The 23,278-nt window shown below is 43.4% G+C and overlaps 2 protein-coding genes across 4 annotated transcripts; one reads left to right on the top strand and one right to left on the bottom strand.

Moving 5' to 3' along the window:
• Nucleotides 1-936: 936 nt before the first annotated feature.
• LOC134094610 (cytosolic 5'-nucleotidase 1A) lies at nt 937-3,489 on the top strand. Of its 3 annotated transcripts, none has more exons than XM_062548202.1 (7): nt 937-996; nt 1,541-1,616; nt 1,730-1,840; nt 1,921-2,047; nt 2,174-2,296; nt 2,481-2,656; nt 2,820-3,489. In XM_062548202.1, the coding sequence occupies exons 2-7, from the start codon at nt 1,578-1,580 to the stop codon at nt 3,090-3,092; spliced, it is 849 nt and encodes a 282-aa protein (XP_062404186.1). In that variant the 5' UTR covers nt 937-996; nt 1,541-1,577; the 3' UTR covers nt 3,093-3,489. The 3 variants fall into 3 exon arrangements, with proteins under 3 accessions (XP_062404186.1, XP_062404185.1, XP_062404187.1); XM_062548201.1 differs by having other exon boundaries at nt 967-1,042; XM_062548203.1 differs by lacking the exon at nt 937-996 and adding an exon at nt 1,066-1,346.
• LOC134094609 (ras association domain-containing protein 8) lies at nt 3,408-22,117 on the bottom strand. The gene is made up of 6 exons (XM_062548200.1): nt 21,873-22,117; nt 13,410-13,678; nt 11,118-12,016; nt 9,645-9,782; nt 8,330-8,474; nt 3,408-5,449 (listed from the first exon to the last, which is right to left on the bottom strand). The coding sequence occupies exons 2-6, from the start codon at nt 13,510-13,512 to the stop codon at nt 5,328-5,330; spliced, it is 1,407 nt and encodes a 468-aa protein (XP_062404184.1). The 5' UTR covers nt 13,513-13,678; nt 21,873-22,117; the 3' UTR covers nt 3,408-5,327.
• Between the last annotated feature and the right edge of the window lie 1,161 nt (nt 22,118-23,278).

The following is a 23,278-nucleotide window of genomic DNA, read 5'->3' as shown; positions in this document are numbered from 1 at the left end:
AGCAACCAGAACAAATACGACCAGTAAATACAGGAAACATAAACACAATATGAAAAACACAACAAAACAAAAAGCACAGCTTCTATACTGTATGCCAACGTGGCGTTTACAGCGACTTCCCCTCACACTTTCCTTGCATCTTTCTTGCTCTCTCTTGGGCAGACTTGATGGGATCTACTGTGACTTACTGTTCTAATCTTCAGCTTTAATTTACCGATGAACTGAGTCCGATATAGCCTGGAAATCCAGACCTGCAAGAACTTTGAATTTCAAGGGTAGGCCTAAGTCTGATTTGGTTTGGGGGTGTATTTCAGTGGAGTTGGGGGATATTATCCAAATTTATGAGAACATGAATGGTGAAAAACATTGACAGGTCAAAATCCATCATGCCATCTTTTCTGAAGACACTGATTGGGACTGGTGTTATTGTTGATTGTAACAATGATCAAGCATCAATAACAGTAAACTTAGGCCTATAGGCTATTGGTAGGCTACACTTAACTGTAGATAGGCTAGAGTCCAGACCAGACCTGAATAGGCTGTTAATAAAATCATCTAGACAAAGAAAGAAATAAAATACATCTTTGAAGAGCCTACAGACAAAGATAATTCAGAAAAACTTTTTCTGCAAGCCACAATGTGACATGGATCTAGTAAACTTGTAGCCTAATGGTTAAGACATATTGAGTTTTAAGTAGGCTAATATCCCGATCACAAACGGCTCTTTATCGCATGTTTTTTCAATCATGAGAAAGGGCGTCGCAACAGTAAAAGCAAAGACATTTGGTAAAAGTCGGTATCCATGACAAATACGAAAACAATAGGCCTACATTTCAAATTCAAGTACAAGTACAAGTAGGCTACTTGTCTTACTACTCCGATGCAGAGGGTGGCAGCTAGTGTTATACTAACACAGAGAGTTGTTAAAGCTGGAACGAGAGAGAAGCTTCTGTTGAACTCTGCTGTGCAGGCAGGCAGACGAGGAAAGATTGAGGGGTAGGAATGCAAAGCGCGAACTCCACAACATTGCCTGTTATTGCAGGTCAGGGTATAGTCTTAGGTGTATCCCATTCTGTTTTGTTCGGGTTTTGCCTGTAAATCCGTCCAGAGACGTGGTATAGAAGTGACCTCGCATTTTCGCTTGAATAAAACCAAACGACCTCGCTTCCAATTGATATGCGAGATGTGCGCAAGCAACGAATTATGTGTGTGTGTGTGTGCCTACTAATGGAAAAATACACTAAGCTAAGGGTTGAACCTACATGTCATTGATTGCCTACCGACACCTGAGATATTGTTCCATTTTTGCCCAATCTCTCCGACAAGCGAGCGAGCAAGTTAAAATTGTAGGTTATATCAATGCTGTCCTATAGCCTATGATCTGCGGCTCTAAAATGTTTGTGATTCATCGCGGCTGTAAAAATGTACTTATTTGCCTAACTTAATTTTACAGACAACATAGGCTAGGCCTACAGAGGAAAGCGTATTAGGATACATTTGCGTTTTAAAGGTTGCATTGCATTTTCATTTTTTCCATCAGCCCAATTGTTCACAACTTCCGCGTCTAAGTACGCAAAATGGATCCAAACATTATAACCAACACGGACGTGGTGCAGGTGAGTCTGCATGGATATCATTACTGTCTGTAGGCTACTGTACGTGGAAAAATAATGCACAGAACGCGTCTGTTCATGTTCCATCTTTCGACGGCCGTCTTTTCGTTTTACAGCTGCCGTCCAGCGCAATTGTTATTGCAGTTTCGTGCCATGGAATCTTTGATCTGGACACACCCACCGAGTCGGATACTTTATCGAAAGGTCCCGCTGTCTCCTTCATTAAGGTAAAAACATTCCTAATGGCTTTTAAATTGTATATTTTGAGAGAAATTTCCAGTTTTGACTAACTGTCACCACCCTGCAGGCTATTCAAGCCATAAATGAAAAACTGACGGGCAAAACTACCAATGTCACTTTATTTGATGTGATTATGTTGGCCAAGGATTTACAAGGGAAACAGGCGAAGATAGAAAGTAGCATTAAACATTACGGTAATGAACACTGATGATCAAGTCATACCTTTGTGTATCAGAATTTAAGTATATTTTGAAACCGTCAAAGTACAAAAAGGATTTGTAATTTTTCACCTTATTGTCTCTTGCTACACTATTCCACAGGTCTTCCAATAAGTAGATGTTGGTTCATCAACAATGAGGAATTTACTCAAAGCCTTAAATCTGCGAATGTAAAATTATTCCTGTCCATGGACTCCAGTGATGTCTGCGAAGCCTTGCAAGAAGGTACGTCATATGCATTAATGAATACAGTAACCTAATGACAAGTTTAGTGAGGAAAACCTTTGTGAGACACCCTTAGGAGCCTCTGAGGAAGAACACACAAATATTGTGGTCTCTGCTGTTTTAAATGTTGTGTTTCTTGTGAGCTTTCTGTTTTAAATGTGTTGTGTGGGCGGGTGATGGACAGGAGTTCCAGCTGCAATGCTGTGCCCTCAGACTCAGACCCAGGCCGAAGGGGATAAGGAGCAGGTTGTAAACCCACTGAAGGTCCTGCTGTCGGGGGATGTAATGGGCCTGCCAGAGGAGAAACTGTCCGAGGCTGGATTGAGTCAGCCCCAGCTCCAGACATTTAGAGCAGCTAAGGTACGAGGCACCCGTCTGTGACGGAGAAAGATCAAACACATTCACATACACCTCATCCCTAATAGTCCACGTTGGACCATTTACCCCCCCATGTCCTCACTTGCATACTTGTTTTTCTTTTGGCTGCTCAATGACATTTGCCTCCCTTTGCCCGCCTGCATAGGCCTCCATGGCTGACTTTGCTGCAGTGCTTCAGGAGATGAGGAGGCATTTTGGCAGGGAGGACAGCCCCCTCCGGGTGACGCTGATGAGCGTTCTGGGCTCCAGCAGGGAATGGGCCAGTGCCCTGCTGACGGCACGAGGCTTGGGGCTGGAGGTGGATGAGGCCTACTGCTTGGCTGGCGCCTCCTATGGCCCCATTCTGAACTGCATCCAGCCTCACATCATGTGCTATGATGGTTTGTACAGTGTGCCAGAGGTACCAGCGTTGTCCTGAAAAATGAATGCATAACTTGTTGGGAGACTGTGGTTCTCTGATTATTAATTACATTAATGATTAGTGACACATGAGTTAAAAAAATATATCTGAGGTCAGGATTATCTTGATAATTTGATGTGCCAAAACATCATGGTAGATGTCATTGCCAATTATTGATATAGATAGCTATAATTGCCATCAGACTTCTGTTTTTTAAATATTCTAAGTACAAATGTTGTGGGTGCTACATTTTTCTAAAGATATTTAGATAGTTTTATGTTTTCTATGCTTTTTCCTTTTCTTTGCAAAAACACATTCACAGAGGTGCTGTGGTTGAGCAGTGAACAAGTGTCTTTATTTATAAAACAACTGAGCAACTGAATAAATAAATAAACAAACAGGATAAATGATCAAATATATGGCTGTCACACTCTTGGGTATCCCCAAAACACATGGTGAAATAGAGTCATTGAGGCAATTTTAGCTTAGCTTTAAATGTTTGTTTGGCTTAGGAAATACAGTTTTGAAAAACAGTCATCTACATTCCTTGCATACTATATGCAGCACATGTTATGAGGAAGCCAATATGAAACACTGGAAACATTACACAGCAACACAAAAGTGGCTTAATCATGCAGCAACAGATTACTTTGCCAAATGAGACACAATAATGACAATAATAATAATAATAATAATAATAATAATACATTGATGCCATGGCCCACACACATACTATTAAACAATGATAGATACACAACAAATGCAATGCCCAACACAGTCGTTGCATTGGGGTTTTTAACAAATATTATGCAATGATTATTTACTATATGCTCATTAGCAGTGGTATAGCTTCGAGTCAAAATGTATAACACAATTATGCAATACTGCTAATGACATGTAAGGCAGAGCCTGAGGGTATACTGCAAAGCAAGGTTAGTGATTTCTTGAACATAAAGCCAGAAGCGTGTTCACATTTTGACAAGAAGAGATGAGTGTTCTCAGTGGATTCTTTTTCTTTGTTGTTTTATATTTTAATATTTGTATGTAACAATTTGTCCGCATTAAACTGTAAACAAAATAGCATGCAACAAGGCCACAAACCTTTGGCTCTGGCTTTAAGCACAATATCCCACTTTTTTCATAACACATCCCTCTTAAGTTCTGTTACGAAATACAAATGGGGTTTACTGTACTGAGACTTGACAGATTCAATACTGCAGAGGTTTGGAAACTTGCTTCGTTTTGCCAAATGAATGTCAGACGTAGAAGACAGGGAGCTTTTCAAAATAGCCTAATCTAAAAATGTGTAATTCAAACAATTGTGTCATTCAGGATTGATTCACACAAACATAAGGCACTGAATGTGTTGTAGACTGATTACTACAGCCTTAACTCCACTGCAAAACACAGAGTGAGCAAACCAATTGCACAAATTGTTTATTGCTGTTTATCTGCAAGTATGCAGTTGATATGGCTTACAGATATATAAACATTAACACTTTTTTCCTTGGTCTTTGGCCTGATTTCATTAAGGACAAGTGCACAAGAAATAGAACATTTACAGTCACATTCTTCTGAAAATAAATGAGAAAATGTCCTCTAGGAACTGTGTTTTCTGTTATTTCAACTGCATGATTATTAGTCTGTATTGATGCAGTATCTGAATTCTTCTCTGTTGTGTAGATGATTTGAAATATCTCTCCTTGATACAGTTCTTCCATATAGTGAAATAAGAGTTTTATCTGAGGTATTTCACATATGCCACAGTCCCTCATCCTGTAATCCAGGTGAGCGTCTCTGACTCTCCATGCTTTGAAGCCGGTCTCAGCAAGTGAGAAGAATGTTTTGGTAAGAACAACCTTTGTGGTAATGTGAAGTTATGTGCTCATCACTTCCGCCTCTACCCATCACCTGCTGTGGTGATTGTATGTGGTCATATAATGTGCCAATTAAGTGGATAAACAACATGTAAACAATGCAGAAAACAAAAAGAGCACAAGTTAAAGAACGATGATATGCCCTCATCATCATCACTCTCCCAAACTGAGCTGTAACAAACAGAACCCTACACACTACAAAAGGCTGGACTCTGATCATTGTAGTATTCCCATGAACGCCACCACCTCCACATGATAAAAGGCCACTGAGAGGATTCAATCGTCTGTGGTGTTGGGGTGTAGGCTGGTGTCTTTGGAGGAGGCTGGGAGGGGTGGATGCGTCCTCTTGATACCCTCTGGGTTCCTCTAGGTACCCTCACACATAGATACCCTCTGGGTTTAATGCCGACCTCAGGCCACTCTGCAGGACACGCAGGTGCCCGGGGATGGGGTGGGCTATGCCAGGACGTTTCAGGGAACCGGACAAGGCAGCAAAATCTGAGGGTAGAGGGCAAGACAGACAGGTGTAATGAGGACATTTCTGAAACTCAAGACAAATTGGTAGACATCTATAAGGAGAGATGACCATGGGATGTAAGAATTTGTCAGACAAAGCAGTCTAAAGTGTTAATTACACATTAAATTAATGAAGGTACCATCACATGCACTGATGCTTTTTGTGATAAAAAAGAAATACCCCAGTACATACTGTAATTGCTCAATGCAATTCCATGTCCAACCACTGGTTGTCAGTCTGGAGCAAAGAGATAATGCAACTGCCAGTGGGAAGTTGCTTAAACAACAATGACCTCATCTGATATAAAACATATTTCCTGCCAGACCATTAGAAGCCAACCATCAAAAACACCAGAACACACTTCCCTGATGACAATGTTTGGGTTTATGCTGGGGACAGTTATGACTACCTTACCTCAAGGAACCGACCATACGCTGCCTATATTTGCACAGTTCAAAGCTTCATCTAGTTTGTAATGAAACGTATTGCTGTTCCTGGCACGGGGACATGTAGAGGATCAACAATTCAATATGGCAATCAGCAGAGCCAGACTTGGTTCTGCTTTCAACAGAACTTTTTCCCTTCATCTCCGTCTCTTTCTTTCATTCTCTCTCTCTCTCTCTCTCTTGCTCTAAGCTGTTCTTATCCCTCTTTCATGTCTCCCAAAGTCAATCAGAGTAAGTGCTCTATGTCTCTGATGAGGACCAGTGAGGTGAGTGACCGTTTCCTGGCAGCCGTTGCCAGAGAGACCAGAAGTGACACAGGAGGAGGCGGGAACTCATGCTACGCTTTGGCGGACATGCTAACTCGTGCTCAACAGTGAGCCGGTGGGAGGGTTGGCAGGGAAGAATGATTCTCTTGATATAAACCGATGGCACTGCAAGCACAGATTGAGCAGACTTCCTGTAGGTGTTTGTGTGTGTGTGTGTTGTGTGTGTGTGTGTGTGTTGTGTGTGTGTGTGTGTGTGTGTGTGTGTGTGTGTGTGTGTGTGTGTGTGTGTGTGTGTGTGTGTGTGTGTGTGTGTGTGTGTTAGAGTGAATGTGGGTTGTGCTTACATTCACCTAGCATCACATCTTTTTCAGAATTGCACCAGTCCTCTGTGTTTTGTAATATCCCAAACAACAGTGGCAGGAAATTTCAAAAGAAGCTAAGCAAAATCAAGACTCAATAAGGTCAATATGACTGTACAGACACTGATGCACAAAACCCTTCATCTAGTCAGGCAGTTGGTGCAAAAATAGTCACAGACACCATCCAGTCACACGTGTGTCCTGATATGACTTCAAGACTGTCCTAGGGTGCCTCTCATTCGTCTTTTATATATCCTCCCTTCCTTCCTCGGTCCTCGTTCTCACTGATCTAGCTAAAGAATGATGGGGTGGCAACAATGGGATAGTCTATCCAATGCTAGTTATAGATCAGTGGGAACGAGTCTAGAGGCCCGAGCATCGAGGAGGGATGTTGAGAGAGGCCCCTAGACTCTGACCTAATGTTGCAGCACTGTCCAGCTATAACAACAAATGAGGACACTAATAAACACACAACAACGTGTTGTGTTAGCATACTGCCTGCGGGTGGTGGATTCCTATGATGGTCCTGTCTTGTGGATGTTGGCAGTTAATTCAAACATTGCTTGCAGCACAATTTGATAATGTATTTGAAGGGCATAACGGACCTAATTTGACTCTGAGGGGAAATAAATGCAGTTTTAATAATCACTGCAGGTAAGCGTTTTGACTGTCTAGCCCGTATTCAATATATACTTAGTATACTGTTATTGTGTTGTTGCTGTTATTATCATTATGCTTAATATAGGCTTTTCAACTTTATTTGAGGCTACAATTTTTGAACTAATGTAGTTTTCATATACCATGAGTCGCTTTAGACAGAAGCGTCTGCCAAATACCACAACCATACTGTAAAACTCGACCCCTGCACATGCATAAGGTTTGCGTGTGTGCGTAGTTAGGAGAGTGTGTGAGATGTTGGGTGTACCTGAGCTCTCATAAGGTTTGCGTGTGTGCTTAGGAGAGTGTGTGAGGTGTTGGGTGTACCTGAGCTCTCATAAGGTTTGCGTGCGTGTGTACCATAGTAGGAGAGTGTGTGAGGTGTTGGGTGTACCTGAGCTCTCATAAGGTGTGCGTGTGTGTGTACCATAGTAGGAGAGTGTGTGAGGTGTTGGGTGTACCTGAGCTCTCATAAGGTTTGCGTGTTTGTGCGTAGTAGGAAAGTGTGTGAGGTGTTGGGTGTACCTGAGCTCTCATAAGGTTTGCGTGTGTGTGTACCGTAGTAGGAGAGTGTGTGAGGTGTTGGGTGTACCTGAGCTCTCATAAGGTTTGCGTGTGTGTGCGTAGTAGGAAAGTGTGTGAGGTGTTGGGTGTACCTGAGCTCTCATAAGGTTTGCGTGTGTGTGTACCGTAGTAGGAGAGTGTGTGAGGTGTTGGGTGTACCTGAGCTCTCATAAGGTTTGCGTGTGTGTGTACCGTAGTAGGAGAGTGTGTGAGGTGTTGGGTGTACATGTACCTGAGCTCTCATAAGATTTGCGTGTGTGTGTGTGTACCGTAGTAGGAGAGTGTGTGAGGTGTTGGGTGTACCTGAGCTCTCATAAGGTTTGTGTGTGTGTGTGTGTACCGTAGTAGGAGAGTGTGTGAGGTGTTGGGTGTACCTGAGCTCTCATAAGGTTTGCGTGTGTGCGTAGTAGGAGAGTGTGTGAGGTGTTGGGTGTAACTGAGCTCTCATAAGGTTTGTTTGTGTGTGTAGTAGGAGAGTGTGTGAGGTGTTGGGTGTACCTGAGCTCTCATAAGGTTTGCGTGTGTGTGTGTGTACCGTAGTAGGAGAGTGTGTGAGGTGTTGGGTGTACCTGAGCTCTCCGCAGCATGGCTCCCCTCCTCCTCGCCAGGCTCCACAGGAAGCACGGTGACCTTGGTGCCGGTCTGTTGGATGAACTGCTGCAGATTGACCTGCCTGAGCTCCTTGGTGAGCTGCTCCAACTCATGCTGCTTGTCCTGCGCAGAGAGAACGAGATGGAGTGAGGAGAGGGAGCTCAAACATCTGGGGGAGAGAGGAGGCCTTGGTGGGGCATTTATCATCTCCTTGTGTACCAGCACTGTCCTTCAGAATTTCCCTGTTGGTGGTGAAGTGTGTATATTTTTGTGTACAGTATGTGGGTGTGGGTCTGTGGGTCTGTCTGTTTGTTTGGACATGTTGGTAAATGCACATACCTCTGTATACAGTGCAACCAGACCCTTTCAAGTTTTTCCTCATCAATCTGCACTCAATACTCCAATGAGATCCAGAGTTCCTTTGTGAAGATGAGCCAAACTTACAGAAAGACAGTCATCAGTGCAGCACTCTACCAATCAGGCCTTTATGGTGGCCAGAGTGGACAGAATGGCCAGACGGAGGCTATTTTTATTACCGGTAGTTTGCCAAAAAACGGTTGTCCTTCTATGGTTGTCCTGCGTCTCTCATTTTCACAAAGGAACTGTGGATCTCATTCATAGTGGCCATTGGGTCCTTAGTTACCTGTTACTTAATTTGGCCAGATCTAGGAATACTGTTGGCTGTTGTCAATCTTTTCCATTTGAGAATAACAGAGGCTACAGTGCTCTTGGCCACTTTCAGTGTTGACATTTTCTTGTACCCTTCCCCAGAACTGTGTGTTGTCACAATCCTGTCTCGCAGATCTGCGGATAATTCTCTTGACCTTGTGGCTTGGTTTTCACTCTGACATACACCATCAACTGTGAGACCTTATATAGACAGATGAGTTTCTCTCCTAATAATGAGTCATAACAAAGGATCCGAATACTTATATAAATGGGGTATTTCAATCTTTTTATATATATACTGTATATATATATATATAGTTTACAAAACACTCCAGTCCAAACACCTGTTTTTTTGTGCAGTATTGGAGTATTGATGAGGTTGGGGACGGGGGGTTATACCCATTTTAAGATGAGTCAGAAACATAAAATGTGGAAAACTTGAAAGGGTCTGAAAACCGGTTGCAAACGTATGTATGTATGTGCAAATGCACAGTATGTACTGTATGTGTGAGTTGTGTGTGTGTATTTGTGTGTTTACATTTGAAAGCGTTCTGTTTGTGAGTATGCACGCATATGTTTTGGCCTGTAAGTGTGTGTGTGTGTGTGTGTGTGTGTCCTCCTCACCTGCAGCCTCTTCCCACACTGGCCAAGCGAGCGCTCCACCGCCCGGCAGCTGCTCTCCAGGTGGAGGGCGTGCTGCGACTGCACCTTCAGCTCCAGCGAGATGCGCTGCAGACGCGCCCGCAGCTCCTCCTCACTCACCTGCACAGGTAGGACACAAAGAAGACAGTTGCTTTCCGTTTTTTCTCTACCATTTAGTGATTTTTTTTCTGTATGAGTGAAATGATCTGAAAGCTTCGAAATATTAACCAATTTCAACTGTTAAAGGTATATCAGCTCCTAAAATGGTTTTATTGTTTGTGAAACAACTGATTTTGATATCTAACATCTGCTGACCACCCTAAATAAGAATATAGAAGGTTTACAATTTACAAGTTAGAATTTCAAAGCTATTATGAAAACGTGGGAGATAAGCTCTCAGGGCTTGGCCTGTGGCACCCCAGAGTTAGGAACTCACTGTAGGTTGATCAAACTCTCACATGTGTGATATGTCCCAAATATGCTTTTCCTCCCTAGTTTGACTCATTTTGTGACCGTATTAACATGGCACTGACTTACATACATTCAAATGCACACCCTCAAGTCCTGAGTTCATTCTGAGGGGGACTAGACTTAAGCATGTAATATCTGGGATGGTGGTAGCGTTAGCGTAGCAGTTAAGGAGCTGGGCCATGTAGTGGATCATGCAGTAGCCAGAAAAGTTGTGTGTTCAAGTCCTGGCTTACACTGCTGTGCCCTTGAATAAGGCACTTCACTCCAAGTCGCTCTGGGGATAATGGGCCTTGTAATAAAATTGACATAAGCTGCTTTGGATAAAAGCATCTGCTAAATTAATAAATGTAATTTATTTTTAATACTGATAAAAACTCTTAAAAGAAACACTGGAAGACAATTCATGAATGAGTAAGTATATGATATTAAAAATGGGACAGTACGTTTCATTTCTCATTTTCAGAGATCCGATTCAAATCTTGTAGACGTGGGAATCAGATCTCTGATGGCAGAGGATATCAAAACATCAAAACGGCATTTTATCATATTATTCTACCTACATTAAGGTTGAAAACACTATAGACTCTTTCAACAAGAAAATATAAAACAATGCATTCTATTTTGTTCCCAAACTACTTCCACTGTATTAATTATTACATTAACACACAGGATTAGGTATTCTAATCCCTTGTGCCAAAATCCAAGGTACATACTAAGAAGCCCCTGTCCAAATTAACTTAAAGCAACAAGAAAGCACTCTTCCTCTGTCACATGCACACTATACGTTTATCCAGCAAATAACGATATATAGCCGATGATAGCATGAAAAACTCTTTAGTGTTGCTTTAAAGAAGCACTTATGCAGCATGTCATATGGAATGTTAAAACGGAAACCTTGTGGGAACAACTACGACACTGATAATGGAACCCTCTTGAAATGGTCTATATCTCAGTTACGAGTTATATGAGTTTATTTATCCCCACCTGCTGCAACTCTTTCTGCTCTAGCTGCACCCTCTCCGCCTCCAGTCCAGCCTCCACACTCTGCAGCCGCGTCAGCCGCTGCCTGAGGTCGTCCTCGCAGTCGTGCACGCGGCCCCGCATCTCCTGCAGCCTCTCGTCCAGCTGCCGCTCGCTCTCCCGCTCGATCTCCAGCTCGCTCGCCCAGAACTCCTCCTCTTCCATCTCCGCCTCGCCCCGGCGCATGCGTTTCTCCAGACACGCGATCTCCTCCGCCGTGGCCGCCATGCCCGCTGCGTCGTAACCCCCTCCTCCGCCGCCACCGCCGCCAACATACTCCCCTCTTTGCCCCCAGGTCCTAAGCTCCACGTCGTAGGCCTCCAGCCGTCGCCCGAGGATCCCCAGCTTCTCCCCCTGCAGACGGATCAGCCGGGTCAGGTCCTCGGCACGGCTCCCGGAGAGCGGAAGCATGCCAGCCGCAGGCGCGTGTCCGTTACTCAACATGACCGTCTGCCGTTTCAGTTCCAGATCGTGACCGCCGCTACTGCCGCCGCCACCACCACCACCGCCACCGCCGGGCAGCCGCCCCCCACTCAGGATGTCCCTGAGGCTCCGCGGGGCGCCGCCGTAGGTCAGCGACTTGCGCCTGGGCTCCCGACGCCGCAGAGACAGGCTGCCCTGCGGCCGGAACTTGGCCATGGGCGGCAGGCTCTGGCGGTGGGGGCCGCGCTCGGGCAGCCTGGAGCACGGCCCTTCGGACGGCGGGCGCTCGGTCAGCGAGGGCCCCGTGCGGTGCAGGACGAGCTGCACGTCGCCGGCGTACTGACCCCAGGTGTTCAGCGAGGCCACGGGGCTCTCGTGCGGGGCCAGGAAGCGCTCTGTGTCCCGCCATTTCTCAATCAGAGTGTACCTCCCGGTGCGTCCTGCGGAGAGGACACACAGATTGCGGTTACAATCTTTACGGTTTACTGTAAACCGTCTCCTCTCCTTCATCTGTAATTTGCAGATGAAGGAGAGGAGACCGCACACTCTTATCCTGATGGCCGTTTTTTTTTTTTATTACTGGATGACGTTTCGGCCTAAAGCCTTCGTCAAGTTCTCACACCTGCATCTACTTTATCCCGCGACCAGCACCTCAAAAAGAAAAAAAATACAGGTGTAGTTTCCCAACTACTAGCCGCGGCTTATACTGTACATTGACTTCGCAACATTTCTTCAGCTGTGAGGTTAATGCACAGGGGCAGTTAATACGGTATTAATACGGTTTTGTTTCTTCTAACTTGCAGAAAACACGGTCCTGCGGCTTATACACAATGTGGCTAATACACAGGAAATGTCTGTAGAGCGTTCTTCTTTTACATAAAACTGATTTATGCAGTACATCATTCCAAAAGAAAGGAAATGACCTCAGCAGTCTATATGTGGCTAGCCTCTATTTGCGGCCTGGTTTTGTGGTTAATATGTAATTTGCCCATAATCAAGATACCAGAAAATCTGAGTATTAAAGGAACAGGAAGCCATTTTGTAGGCCAAGCATACATGTATAATTGAAATACCGCCAACTATATAATTTCTGAGGATCTAAAAGACTGAAAGATTGATGTTTTAAAACCCTAATGTGCTTGATCTTATTTCTTCCTCTCTCCTAAGTGCTGAAAGATTTGAAAGATAAAATTTTTTACATTTCATTTCATTTCTATAATGGCTGGTGAGTAAGTGTCGACTTTTGGAATAGCAACGGGGTGTCTCAGTATGTGACGGCCTTCCTGAGTTAGAGGATGAGTCAGATTTTCCATCTCAGCTGGAGCTCGCAGCTCAACGGCTTCTCTTACTTTGAGCGGGAGGGAGGGGGGGGCACATAATCGCATTTGGACCAGAACCACCATTTCAGTGGAGCTCAACTTTCCCCCCTGATCTTATAGACGACCGCAGACTCGGTAGATGATGACGGCTTTCCACTACCATTACAGTCTCATTTGGAATTTGGCTTGACAGAGAACCTTGCTTGGCCAAAACACATTGTCTGCAAAGTAATTGAATTAAGTACTCAGCGTTTGTATTATTGATGTTTTTGGAAAATTCAATGTATTTAAAAGGTCAGATCACCAGAAACAAACCACTTCTATTATGATCAAAGGCATGATTAAAATTCGGTGGCTTAAATATAATTTACAAAAGGCTTCAGTGATTTCATACATAAGGAAAAAGTGAGACAATCCAATAACAACAACCAGCACACTACTACAGTTACCAGTTACCAATGGCAATAGTAATCCTTGTCATCTATACATTACCTAATCCTAATCTATACATTACCTATAGCCTGGGCCAGGGCAATGACCACCTCCTGGCAGGTAGTGACCTCCGTGACACCACAGACGACACGCTGGATGCCGTCCACCCAGACTTTGAGCTCCATCCTGGGTCAGGGCCTTTAGGTCTTCCCCCCCTCCTCCTCATTCCCACATGATTTCAGTCAAGGCCGCAGGGCTGTACCAGCAGCCCTTCCTCTCTTCTCCTTCCTGAGCCCTCCTCTGGCCGGCGATGGAAACAGGGGTCAGGGATGTGTCAGCAGCAACCGGCAACTGGAAGTGCAGAGGAGTCATAGACGTATCGTTAACAAACATGTTGTTACTCATCATTCACTTCCTGCTGGGATGTCTCTGGTTTGATACTGTATATCCAGACCATTTTCATAGACTCTTAGTTGTGAAAGCTCTCTGAGCAATGAACTTTTGACTGTGTATAGAGGCATGTTGAAATTTCATGCATCGTTGAGTTTAAAAAATGGATTGGGATTTTTGTTTTTTTTTACTTGACAATAGGTGTGTTATGCCTGACTGTGTATTGAAGTTGGGTTCAGTTGCTACAAATGGCTGTTACGGCTTTCATGTTCGATGGAGCTTGTAGTCGAGTGAAAAACAACCGCGAACAAAAACAATAGTGAAGACCTCATCTGTCCCCGGGTAACAAAAGCCCTTCATTGTGCATCATCCACCTTTCCCCATCTAGGAAGTCTTTTTAAAGGAAACTCCTCAGCAGTCTTAACAACAGGCCCTCTGTACGCTTTCAGCTCCACAGACTTCCTTCCTCACATTTCCTCTAGGATTTAATCCCAACAATGAGGAAACTTTCTTGAAAGAGCGCAAACACCTCCCAGCTGTCATCAGGCCATTATGTTGAGTGCACGGTGAAAGAAAAACTGAATCTATACCACAGTTGGCCTTCAAAACATGCACACAGAGCCTCATACTAATAAAACATGCCTCTATTTATAGGTGAGGCAGAGGGGTAGAGGAGAATAGGTGCAAACAGTTGGCTGTGGCGGGCAAGGCAAGGCACGGCGAGGCGAGGCCTGCTGGGAGACCTGGGACCAGCTGGACTCGGCCATATTGTCCCTCCCATCTTTGTGAACAGGAACGTTTTAAGGGGGCCCGGGCCGGAGTGCCAGCAGCGGGGGTGCTCGGAGCCAAGTTTCCTCTGGAGCGCTGGGCTGGGCGTGGGGGAGAAACCCCAGGGGCTCTGGGGGAGGATGCAGCGGGAGGAAGGTGTGCAGGGTAGCAGGGAGCTGGGAGGGCTAAAAGTAGCCATACTGTAGCTCTCAGTGCACCCACTGACGAGAGGCCGCTGTTCTCCACTAAAGTGCATTTTCCAGATGAGGTGAAAGGAGAGAAAAGCACTTGGTTATGTTGGAAAGTGTTTCCCTAAGAGGGTTAATTACAGCACGTGTGATTACCAATGTGCGTATAAAACAGTGTGCAGCACATTGGAGTTGACCCGGCTGCCCACTGTCATATACTCAATAACAAAAAGGCAAGATTGATGGTGTAATATTTGTAAGACATCTGATTCATTTTAACTTTCAATGGACAAGCCAAGAATACATAAAAACAAAATGTTTTATGTATTTATGTATTTCAAAGTACCAGCTGCCTATTTGTAGTGAGGTCCCTTGGTTGCGGACATTTAATAACATTTCCTCTGCAAAACAGAGCATGCACAATTGAAAGTAGGCTACCGCAGAGGCAGGCATAAACAACCTTCAGGTAAACATCTGACCGCAAACAAAATGATTCCACTCAGTATTTTAGTCACGAGTAAAAATAGAATTCGGACAATATATGGTGCTCCTCGTGTTCTAAAGTCTTCTGACATTCACAGTTTCAGAAGTTTTATCCCATTGGTTTAGCAGGACTGACGGTTGTAAAGAAAAATCTCGTTTTGGGCCTCCTTCAGAAAGCAGATGGCAGAGCACGGCACCTCCTCCTCCTCCTCCTCCTCGCTCTGTTTATGGTTTCCAGCAGATGATATCTCTATTCCTGGGTTTCATGGTGGAGGGAGCCGCTGTCGTTCTGTCCTTCATTCAAACACATGCACTCACTGCCCTTAAATGGAACGGGCCACAAGCAGGACGGAGGAGGACGGCTGAGTCACACCAACAGGATTAGAGGAATTTCTTTGCACAGAGCGACCATTTCAGTTGACCTTTTTCCATAGTTAAAACAAAGACCTCAGTGGCCCAATGAATTCTACCATGTATGTACAAAAAGTGTGAAATGAAGTGTGTGTGTGTGTGTGAGTGAGAGAGAGAGATAAATAGAGAGAGAGAGAAAGCTGTGTGTGTGTGTGTGTGTGTGGTTATTGAGCTCCCTTGCATTACTTGTGCTATAAATCACAGTTAGTCACCATGAGTTTAGGGGCATGCAACTCAATCAAACTAGGCCATGGTCATTCCAGCTCAACTGCTCTCCAACAGAGCTGAGAGCGTAACGTTGAAAACGCATACATCTCAATGACATACCATCTCACCTGCTCTTTCTCCCATCAGTCCATACATCAAAGCATGCAATGAAATGACATGGCCTAGGACTGCCTTTTCTGTCAAACTCCTCTTTTCTGCCAATAGATCATGTATGAATACTGATTTGACATCCAAAAGGTTATTTGGAGAGTGCAAATATGACCTACCCGACAGTCTTTTTGCACTAGAAAATGAATGTGTAATATGATATTTTACACTGTGAAAATAACTGAAAATGTAATGAGAAGATATAATGAAATTCTAATAATAATGATGATTAAAAAAATACTTTGCAGCAGGATGTTTGAGAATGAAGTCCAATAAGATGCAATTCATGGGGTATAAATAAAAATGAATCCTGTGCCCTTCTCATGTTGTTTTTCCATGAAGGGTCTTTTTTGACCAGTTTAGCCTAGATTGTCAGACATACATCATATGTTATATGTTATAAATTCATCAAAACGTGAGTGGATATGATCCGTATGTCTCATGCTTTTGAAACAAATCAAATCAAGCAGAATAAGTACAGACTAAAGAGAGCAGAAACAGCCTCTGGATTTCATCCATCCCTGCATGTGGGTGGTCTAGTCCCTGATGACAGTATGGTCCACGGTATAACAGGAACAGGGGGGGTAGCCTTTAGAGTTCCTTCACACCTCTGCATTGCACTGACTAGGGAACAGATGTCACTGACTGCTACCACAAAGTTTACTCTCGTCTTAAGGTCTAAAACTCGCCAAAAAGGGCTTGGCCTGCCCAAAATGGCTCCTGCTCCAGAATTGTATTTTTCCACCCTCCAAAACCTTGATTTCAATGTAACAGAAGCTGGTTGTCATCTGCTTTTATGGCCAAGTGTGTAGTGAGTCATATTTCCATATATAACTCTCTGCTCAGAAGAGTAGTGGTGGATTATTGGATTATTTAATCTGATACATACACAATTAAGCCTCCGGTTCCGTAATACCTTTCAACATCACAATAAACAAGGAAGCTCCTCTCGAGCAACACACACCCAGATCTAAAAAGAGTCCCTCACTACCTGTCAGAGTGGTGTGAGAAACCCACCCACAGGGTGTGGACAGAGAAAATCTGCTCCCACAGCTAACAGCCCCGACGCAGACGGCAGCACCCCTGATCACTGGCAAGCCCTGCACAGCGCCTGATCACTGCAGCAAAAACAACTAACCATATGCTCCTTCAGGCTGCCCTGGGCCCCTCACTGTGTTGGCATGCAGTCAGCATTAAGGATATCCCAGGATATCCAGATCATCACTCCATACATAGAACAGATATAGAGATATTCGCCTGGATTTATTCAATATCTTTATGGTACAGGAGCATCCAAGAGAGATGGAGCATCCAAAGCCGCGTATTTTAAGCGTTACCTGTAGATGTATTAAACAAAGGGCAAAAAAAACAAAACATGAAGGAGCACAACAATCACCAACATTTGGCCTTTGATTTGGAGGAAGCAGCATACCGGTAGTAATGTTGCGTCTCACATACACACACAAACACACACACACACGCACACACACACACACACACACACACACACACACACACACACACACACACACACACACACACACACACACACACACACACACACACACACACACACACACACACACACACACACACACACACACACACACACACACACACACACACACACACACACACACACACACACAAACACTCATCAACACAGCCCTTTAATTACTTGGCCCATGAATAGCTCATATTACCTCTTTCTCCTATCAGAATAAACACACCTTTGTTTTTTTTCCCCTCCAACAGCAGGGCACCATTTAAGGAGGGGGGGTGGGGCAGAGGGGAGAGTTTGCGATCTGTTAAGAAAACAGCAATCCTATGGAGGAGAATGTGAGTGTAAATAACCTCTCCTATACAAACTAAAGCCCATCCATCCAAAATGTTTTTTTAAAAAAAACCATAATAAGCTTTCCATTTTTGCAATCTCTCCCAATCTATTTTCAGAGAAGCATTAATTCCAATTGCCCCTCCCGCTGAGCTATATACAATTACCCGCCTTTTATACACTGCGCCGTAATTGATTGCAGACGTCTCACAAAATGGATTCATGCACACAAAGAGCCGGTTCTGATTTTAGGGTTGTGGTACCCCCTTCCCCCCCAACCCCCCACCCCACCCCGCCCCCCCTCAAAGCAGAGCCTCTGCAGTTTCACGAGCCTCCGTGCAGTCCAACTCCCTCCCTCCCTGCGTAGAGGCTCACATTTATTGACTTTGGACACCTGGATTTCTTTAATCGCTCGCAGTACGTCGACTACTCGAATGTGCATTAGGCCTAATTGTCGGTGAGCCTGTGGCCTACATAGTAAAAGTGTGTTTATAAAAAGTGAATGGTCCTAAATAAACCCACAGGCTGAATTCTACATTTTTTTTTTGAGAAGTTCATCAATGCCTGCTTGTTTGGCTCTTCACTCAAGGCATTGCTTGCCTACATCATAGCATAACAGTGAAAGAGATCGACACTGGAGACAAAGAAATGTACCCTGCACCACTTCTCTTCAGCTTCATTGTGAACATTTGTCCTCTACAGAGTAGCACAGAATACCCAACTTGGGAAAGGACACTTCCTGACAGATGTGGTGCATACGACACCCCTTTCACTGCCTATGAGGTGACTGAAAGAGTACACTCGTGAACTAGCGGGGTGAGATGCAGTCATAACTCTGATCCAGCATTTCTCCACTGGAAAGTTTCTACACATGTCATTTTCACAATGGACACTGAGCTGTAGGAAACTGAAAGTGACCGAATAAGTGCCATGCACCATGTTAGTCCCTGAACTTCTAGACTACATATTTTGGATAGTTTTACTTGCTCAAAGGTGCTCAAGAGGTGTTCAAAACTGGTGAACTCCATGCAATGTTCTTTGGAAACAGTGTTGCCTGATCCATTTCTGGACAAAACTGAGCAGGAAGGAATTATCTGTCTGAGTCAGGCTAGTATCCTTGACTCTTCTCCCTGGAATTACATGTTTAAGGCCAATAGGGAATGTGACACAAACAAAGGGTTCCTAATATGTGCTGGTCCCAGCAAGGGGCATATGAAATTATTGAAGTCCTGTTATCATTTATAAAGAGGGCATTTCACATACCATATGCCATACCATAGAATCCATAAATGAACATTCATCAAGTAGGGATCCATTCATTAATATCCAATAATAATTCAAATGGCAGAAGATTTTCCTAACATGTCAGGTCCTAATCTAGCCTGACTGTCTGACCTAGATCCATTGGAAAATGTGTATTTCCTGGTTAGTGGACGCTTGTCTGAAGTTTGATATCGTTGCAGTTCAATCACTAATGTTTGGTAATGACGTATGTTGGGGAACACAACGATACGGTCTGCAACTTCAATATAATCGCTCTCAGGAACGCCCTCTGCCCACTGGTTGGTCGGAGGTGGTCTTACCGGAGTAAATGAGGGCGGATCAAGATATTCCAGACGGAGTAGGCTACTGTAGGGAAAATAAATTGAGCGAAAGTCCGTAGACAGGCGGAGCCTGGCCAGTCCTAATCAGTGACACAACACAAATGAAGAGGGAACCATTGCTTGGACCCAGCAAAGTGGGGCCCTTCCGTTCAATCTGACAAAGTGTGACATCTGATCTTGATGTTTAAGATCTCAATCAGCTGTCTTTGTAAAAGACAACTCTTTTTAATTTAGGAAAAGTACTGCCAAAATAGTCAAGAGTAATGCTAGTGAGAGATATCACTCAGTAACATCTTTCACAACTGCAATAGAAGGTGTGCTGGATCCTGGAGGGGTACTGTAGCTGTGATCCTGGTAGCAGAACTATTGGACCAGCCGTATTCAACATCTTTGCCTATTTATACTCTTGAGCATGATGGAGAGGGTGCAAGTTATCCATTGGCTTAACTTAAGACCCAGAATCGCTTTAGGAAAAACCTACATCTTTTCAAATCAAAGGCAGAGAAAAAGGGACTGGGAGAGAGGAATCTACACGACAGCATAGATAATCTCTCTGGAAGGTAGGTGCCATTGTCAGTCAAGGATGTTGACAAACATGCACAAACTGGCCTATCTATCAGCATATGCTTTGATCGTGCACCATGTAAACTGACAACAGTAAAAAAAAATGCATTCCTGCCCTGTACAAAAGCTGTGAGCCTTGACACAGATAAGAGAATTCACAGTCATTGGCCTAATCTTTAAGGCCTGACTTCATGGGAAATATGAACAGAGATGTGAATCATGGCAAGTCTAAAAAAAGCCATATGCAGCAATTACATCAACCAGTAAGAAGTTAAAAACTGTACTATCGGTATATAGGGTTAGAGTGCTTTCAGGGGTAGAGGATTGAGAGGTGAGACTAGTGATTGAAGTGGCAGATCATTTTAACACAGAAATAAAAGTAAATGTCATGAAAATGTCAAATAGATGTATATGAATATCACATTTTTACTGTTGATATGTATTACTATTTACTTACTATTGATTTCAACTCATGGCGTTTATTTGAATCCTACAGCCAAATACTGTGAATATTTGAGGCAGACAAACAGACAGCTGTGCTTTAGTACAGGAAAACATGACCCTGGCAGCCAGGTGAGCCTAAACTCACATCTGCTTCGTGTTCTAATATGGCAGAAGCAGTAGTCTACAGCCCCATGCAAAACAAAACCTCCCTCATACAGCTAGCCCCTCGGGAGAGGGATAGGTGCTCAGAATATCTAAAGCTCTTCAGTGAATCCTCATCCTTTATCTTCACAATCATCCCTCTATTCACGTTAAGGCGCTAAAGATATGTGTCGAACACCCAGGGATCAAGGTTGTTTCTCTTTCATGAAGTTCCCACTGTACCATTCACTCACTTGTGTATGTTTCACATGAATTTTCAGGCTTTGATGGATGGGGATACTTTTCTCAGGGAGCCCGCGGTAATCCAGGAGAGACATGCAATTGTGCACAGCATAGTGTATCTCAATATCACAAAGAATTTGAACATCCAAAACGGTTCTTTGGGTGTATCTGAGAAGATCACATGGGGGGCGGGAGGTGGGGGGGTCAACAGAGGTGCCCAACCCCCGGTTGACCTAGCCAGTCCTCTTATGGATCCCCTTATTGGCAGAATTTTAATAAACTACTCCCTTCCCAGAGTCCGGAGGTCAGTAATGGCAAAATGGCTAACATCTGGACAACACGTTTAGCAAAGGCATAATGCCGCCTTTGTTCTCTTGCCATGGCTGGGAGATGCAGACTGACTTTGAAGTGCCAGCCTCAAGAGTGGTATCATACAAACACATCATTATGCCCAAGTGACATTGGAATCCACCAAAAAACATTGAACATGAGTTTACTGTGCATGAACTGCCCAACTTATCAAAACCATCCAAACAATTAGCTGGTGGCTGGGTTCAATGGGGTCTTATATTTATATGTTATAATATTTTATTTTCTATGCTATTGGAATTCTGGAGACATTGTATTGTGAAAATTAATTATGTAGGTCTACACTGTTACTATTTTCATGAATACAAAGTCAATGGATGTAACAATACAGTGATCTGAGAACAGCAATAAGTTCCTCCTAAAACTGGTTGCAATATTTGAAAATGTTTTACCAATTCTGAATCTGTACAAATAGTAACATCATGAAATTGATTAAACAGAAGTGGACTGTTTTGGAATCTTATTTCAAACATCAAACACAACAATAATCTGTGTTCAAGTAAGCGATCTTTTCATTACCTTAAGTGCATACGATTTTAATCAATGAAAAAAAAAAGTTTTTCTTTTTTTTCTGAGATGGCAAAGTTTTCAGCGAAAATGTCTTCACTATAGCCTACCTAGCTGTCCCTGAAGTTGTTTTTCAAACACATTTCACTAACGGGCAAACCATATGCTGTACTGTAGGATATAAAGGTTCAACCATTATAATAGCCTATGAGATATAATCTTACCTTAGTTTCTCCAAAGACGAGGAAAACAGCCAGCCCCGTTTAACGTCGCTCCCGATTTAGTCAGACTCTACTGATTTAACGTGAACTCAAATTCTGATCTTGGTATCGACTATCAAGTTATTTACTGATTCCATCACGAGAACTAGTAAAATTAACGAGGGGACGTTTCAGCGTCTGACCGCAGCATATGACAGACGACTTTCACGCGAGCGAAGTTTCTGCCCATCGCAGCTCAAAAGGATGCAGTTCCACAATCTGCCAAGCAGCGGAAAAAAACTGTGTTCTCATTTCGCTTGTCTTTACAGACACACCGCAAGGCATTATGGACTATTTTAAAGTTGTAGGCTAATGTACCATTCAAAGCACATTCTCCCAGATTGATTTTAGTAGCCTATTGGATATACATCAGTCAAAGCCCGAGGGCGTGCAAAGTCTGCGTCTCAGTTGCCTATGTTAATTATTTGAATTCATATTTTTAACTTAGGCTAACTGAATTTAGTGAGCCAACCCCACAACACATTTCATTTAAATAAGCTATAAAATAATAATAATAATAATAATAAAAGAAAACTTGCTAAAACGTGTCGGTGTGGTTTCTCCTTGTTGTAACAGTTCCTCGAGCTTTAGTGGACATGTTAGATTCATTATGAGGGATCATTTTCCCCCGCATCTTTGACCTTCAAAGATACAGATTGGCTTTTAAATAGGAATATGCCTTGATTGCATTGACGTTGCATTGCATTGCATATGCAGGTTAGGCTATACTATAGCCTATTAGGCTATAGTATAATCTAACCTGCATATGCAATGCAATGCCCTACAATGAGTAGGCTACCAAATGTAAAGCCGTTTTTAACCCGCCAATTCAATGTGCTTACATGGGCAAATGTACGCGACAACACCTAACCGCAACCAGATTTGGGAAACATGTGGGATTTACTGCAACAAAGACTACATTCATCCACAGGAGTTTTTTTTTCTTTCAAGTTACCATTATAAACACAAATTGCAAGGTGACCTGTGTGAAGCTTCAGTGGGCTGCCCCAACGATTTGTGAAATCAACTGTGTACCTATACTGACCCCTTGTGGCATAAGTTTGAAAAGACCCAACCCAACTTAAAATTGTCCTTGTTGAAATTCTCAAACTGTTTGTTGAAACTTCATATAATCTTATCACTGGTGCACATCATTAAAGCTGTGTCCGCCATTTTGAACAAATTGTTTTTGTGCATCCATGCAATTGATTTTGAACAAATGCCTGCTGGGTTTTTTTTTTCAATTGCTAATGGAATGATGGTCAAAATGCATACTGGTTTCCTACTGAATAGTATATACCCCATAAAACAAATTGGCCTTATTTCATAGCTTGTGCCATTGTAAATCACTGCATCAATGTAGTAGTGTG

The sequence above is a fragment of the Sardina pilchardus genome, chromosome 10 (genome assembly GCF_963854185.1).
Source record: "Sardina pilchardus chromosome 10, fSarPil1.1, whole genome shotgun sequence".
NCBI lineage: Eukaryota > Metazoa > Chordata > Actinopteri > Clupeiformes > Clupeidae > Sardina > Sardina pilchardus.
The sequence above is the reverse complement of the archived record's forward strand: the minus strand, read 5'-3'. Positions and strand labels throughout refer to the sequence as shown.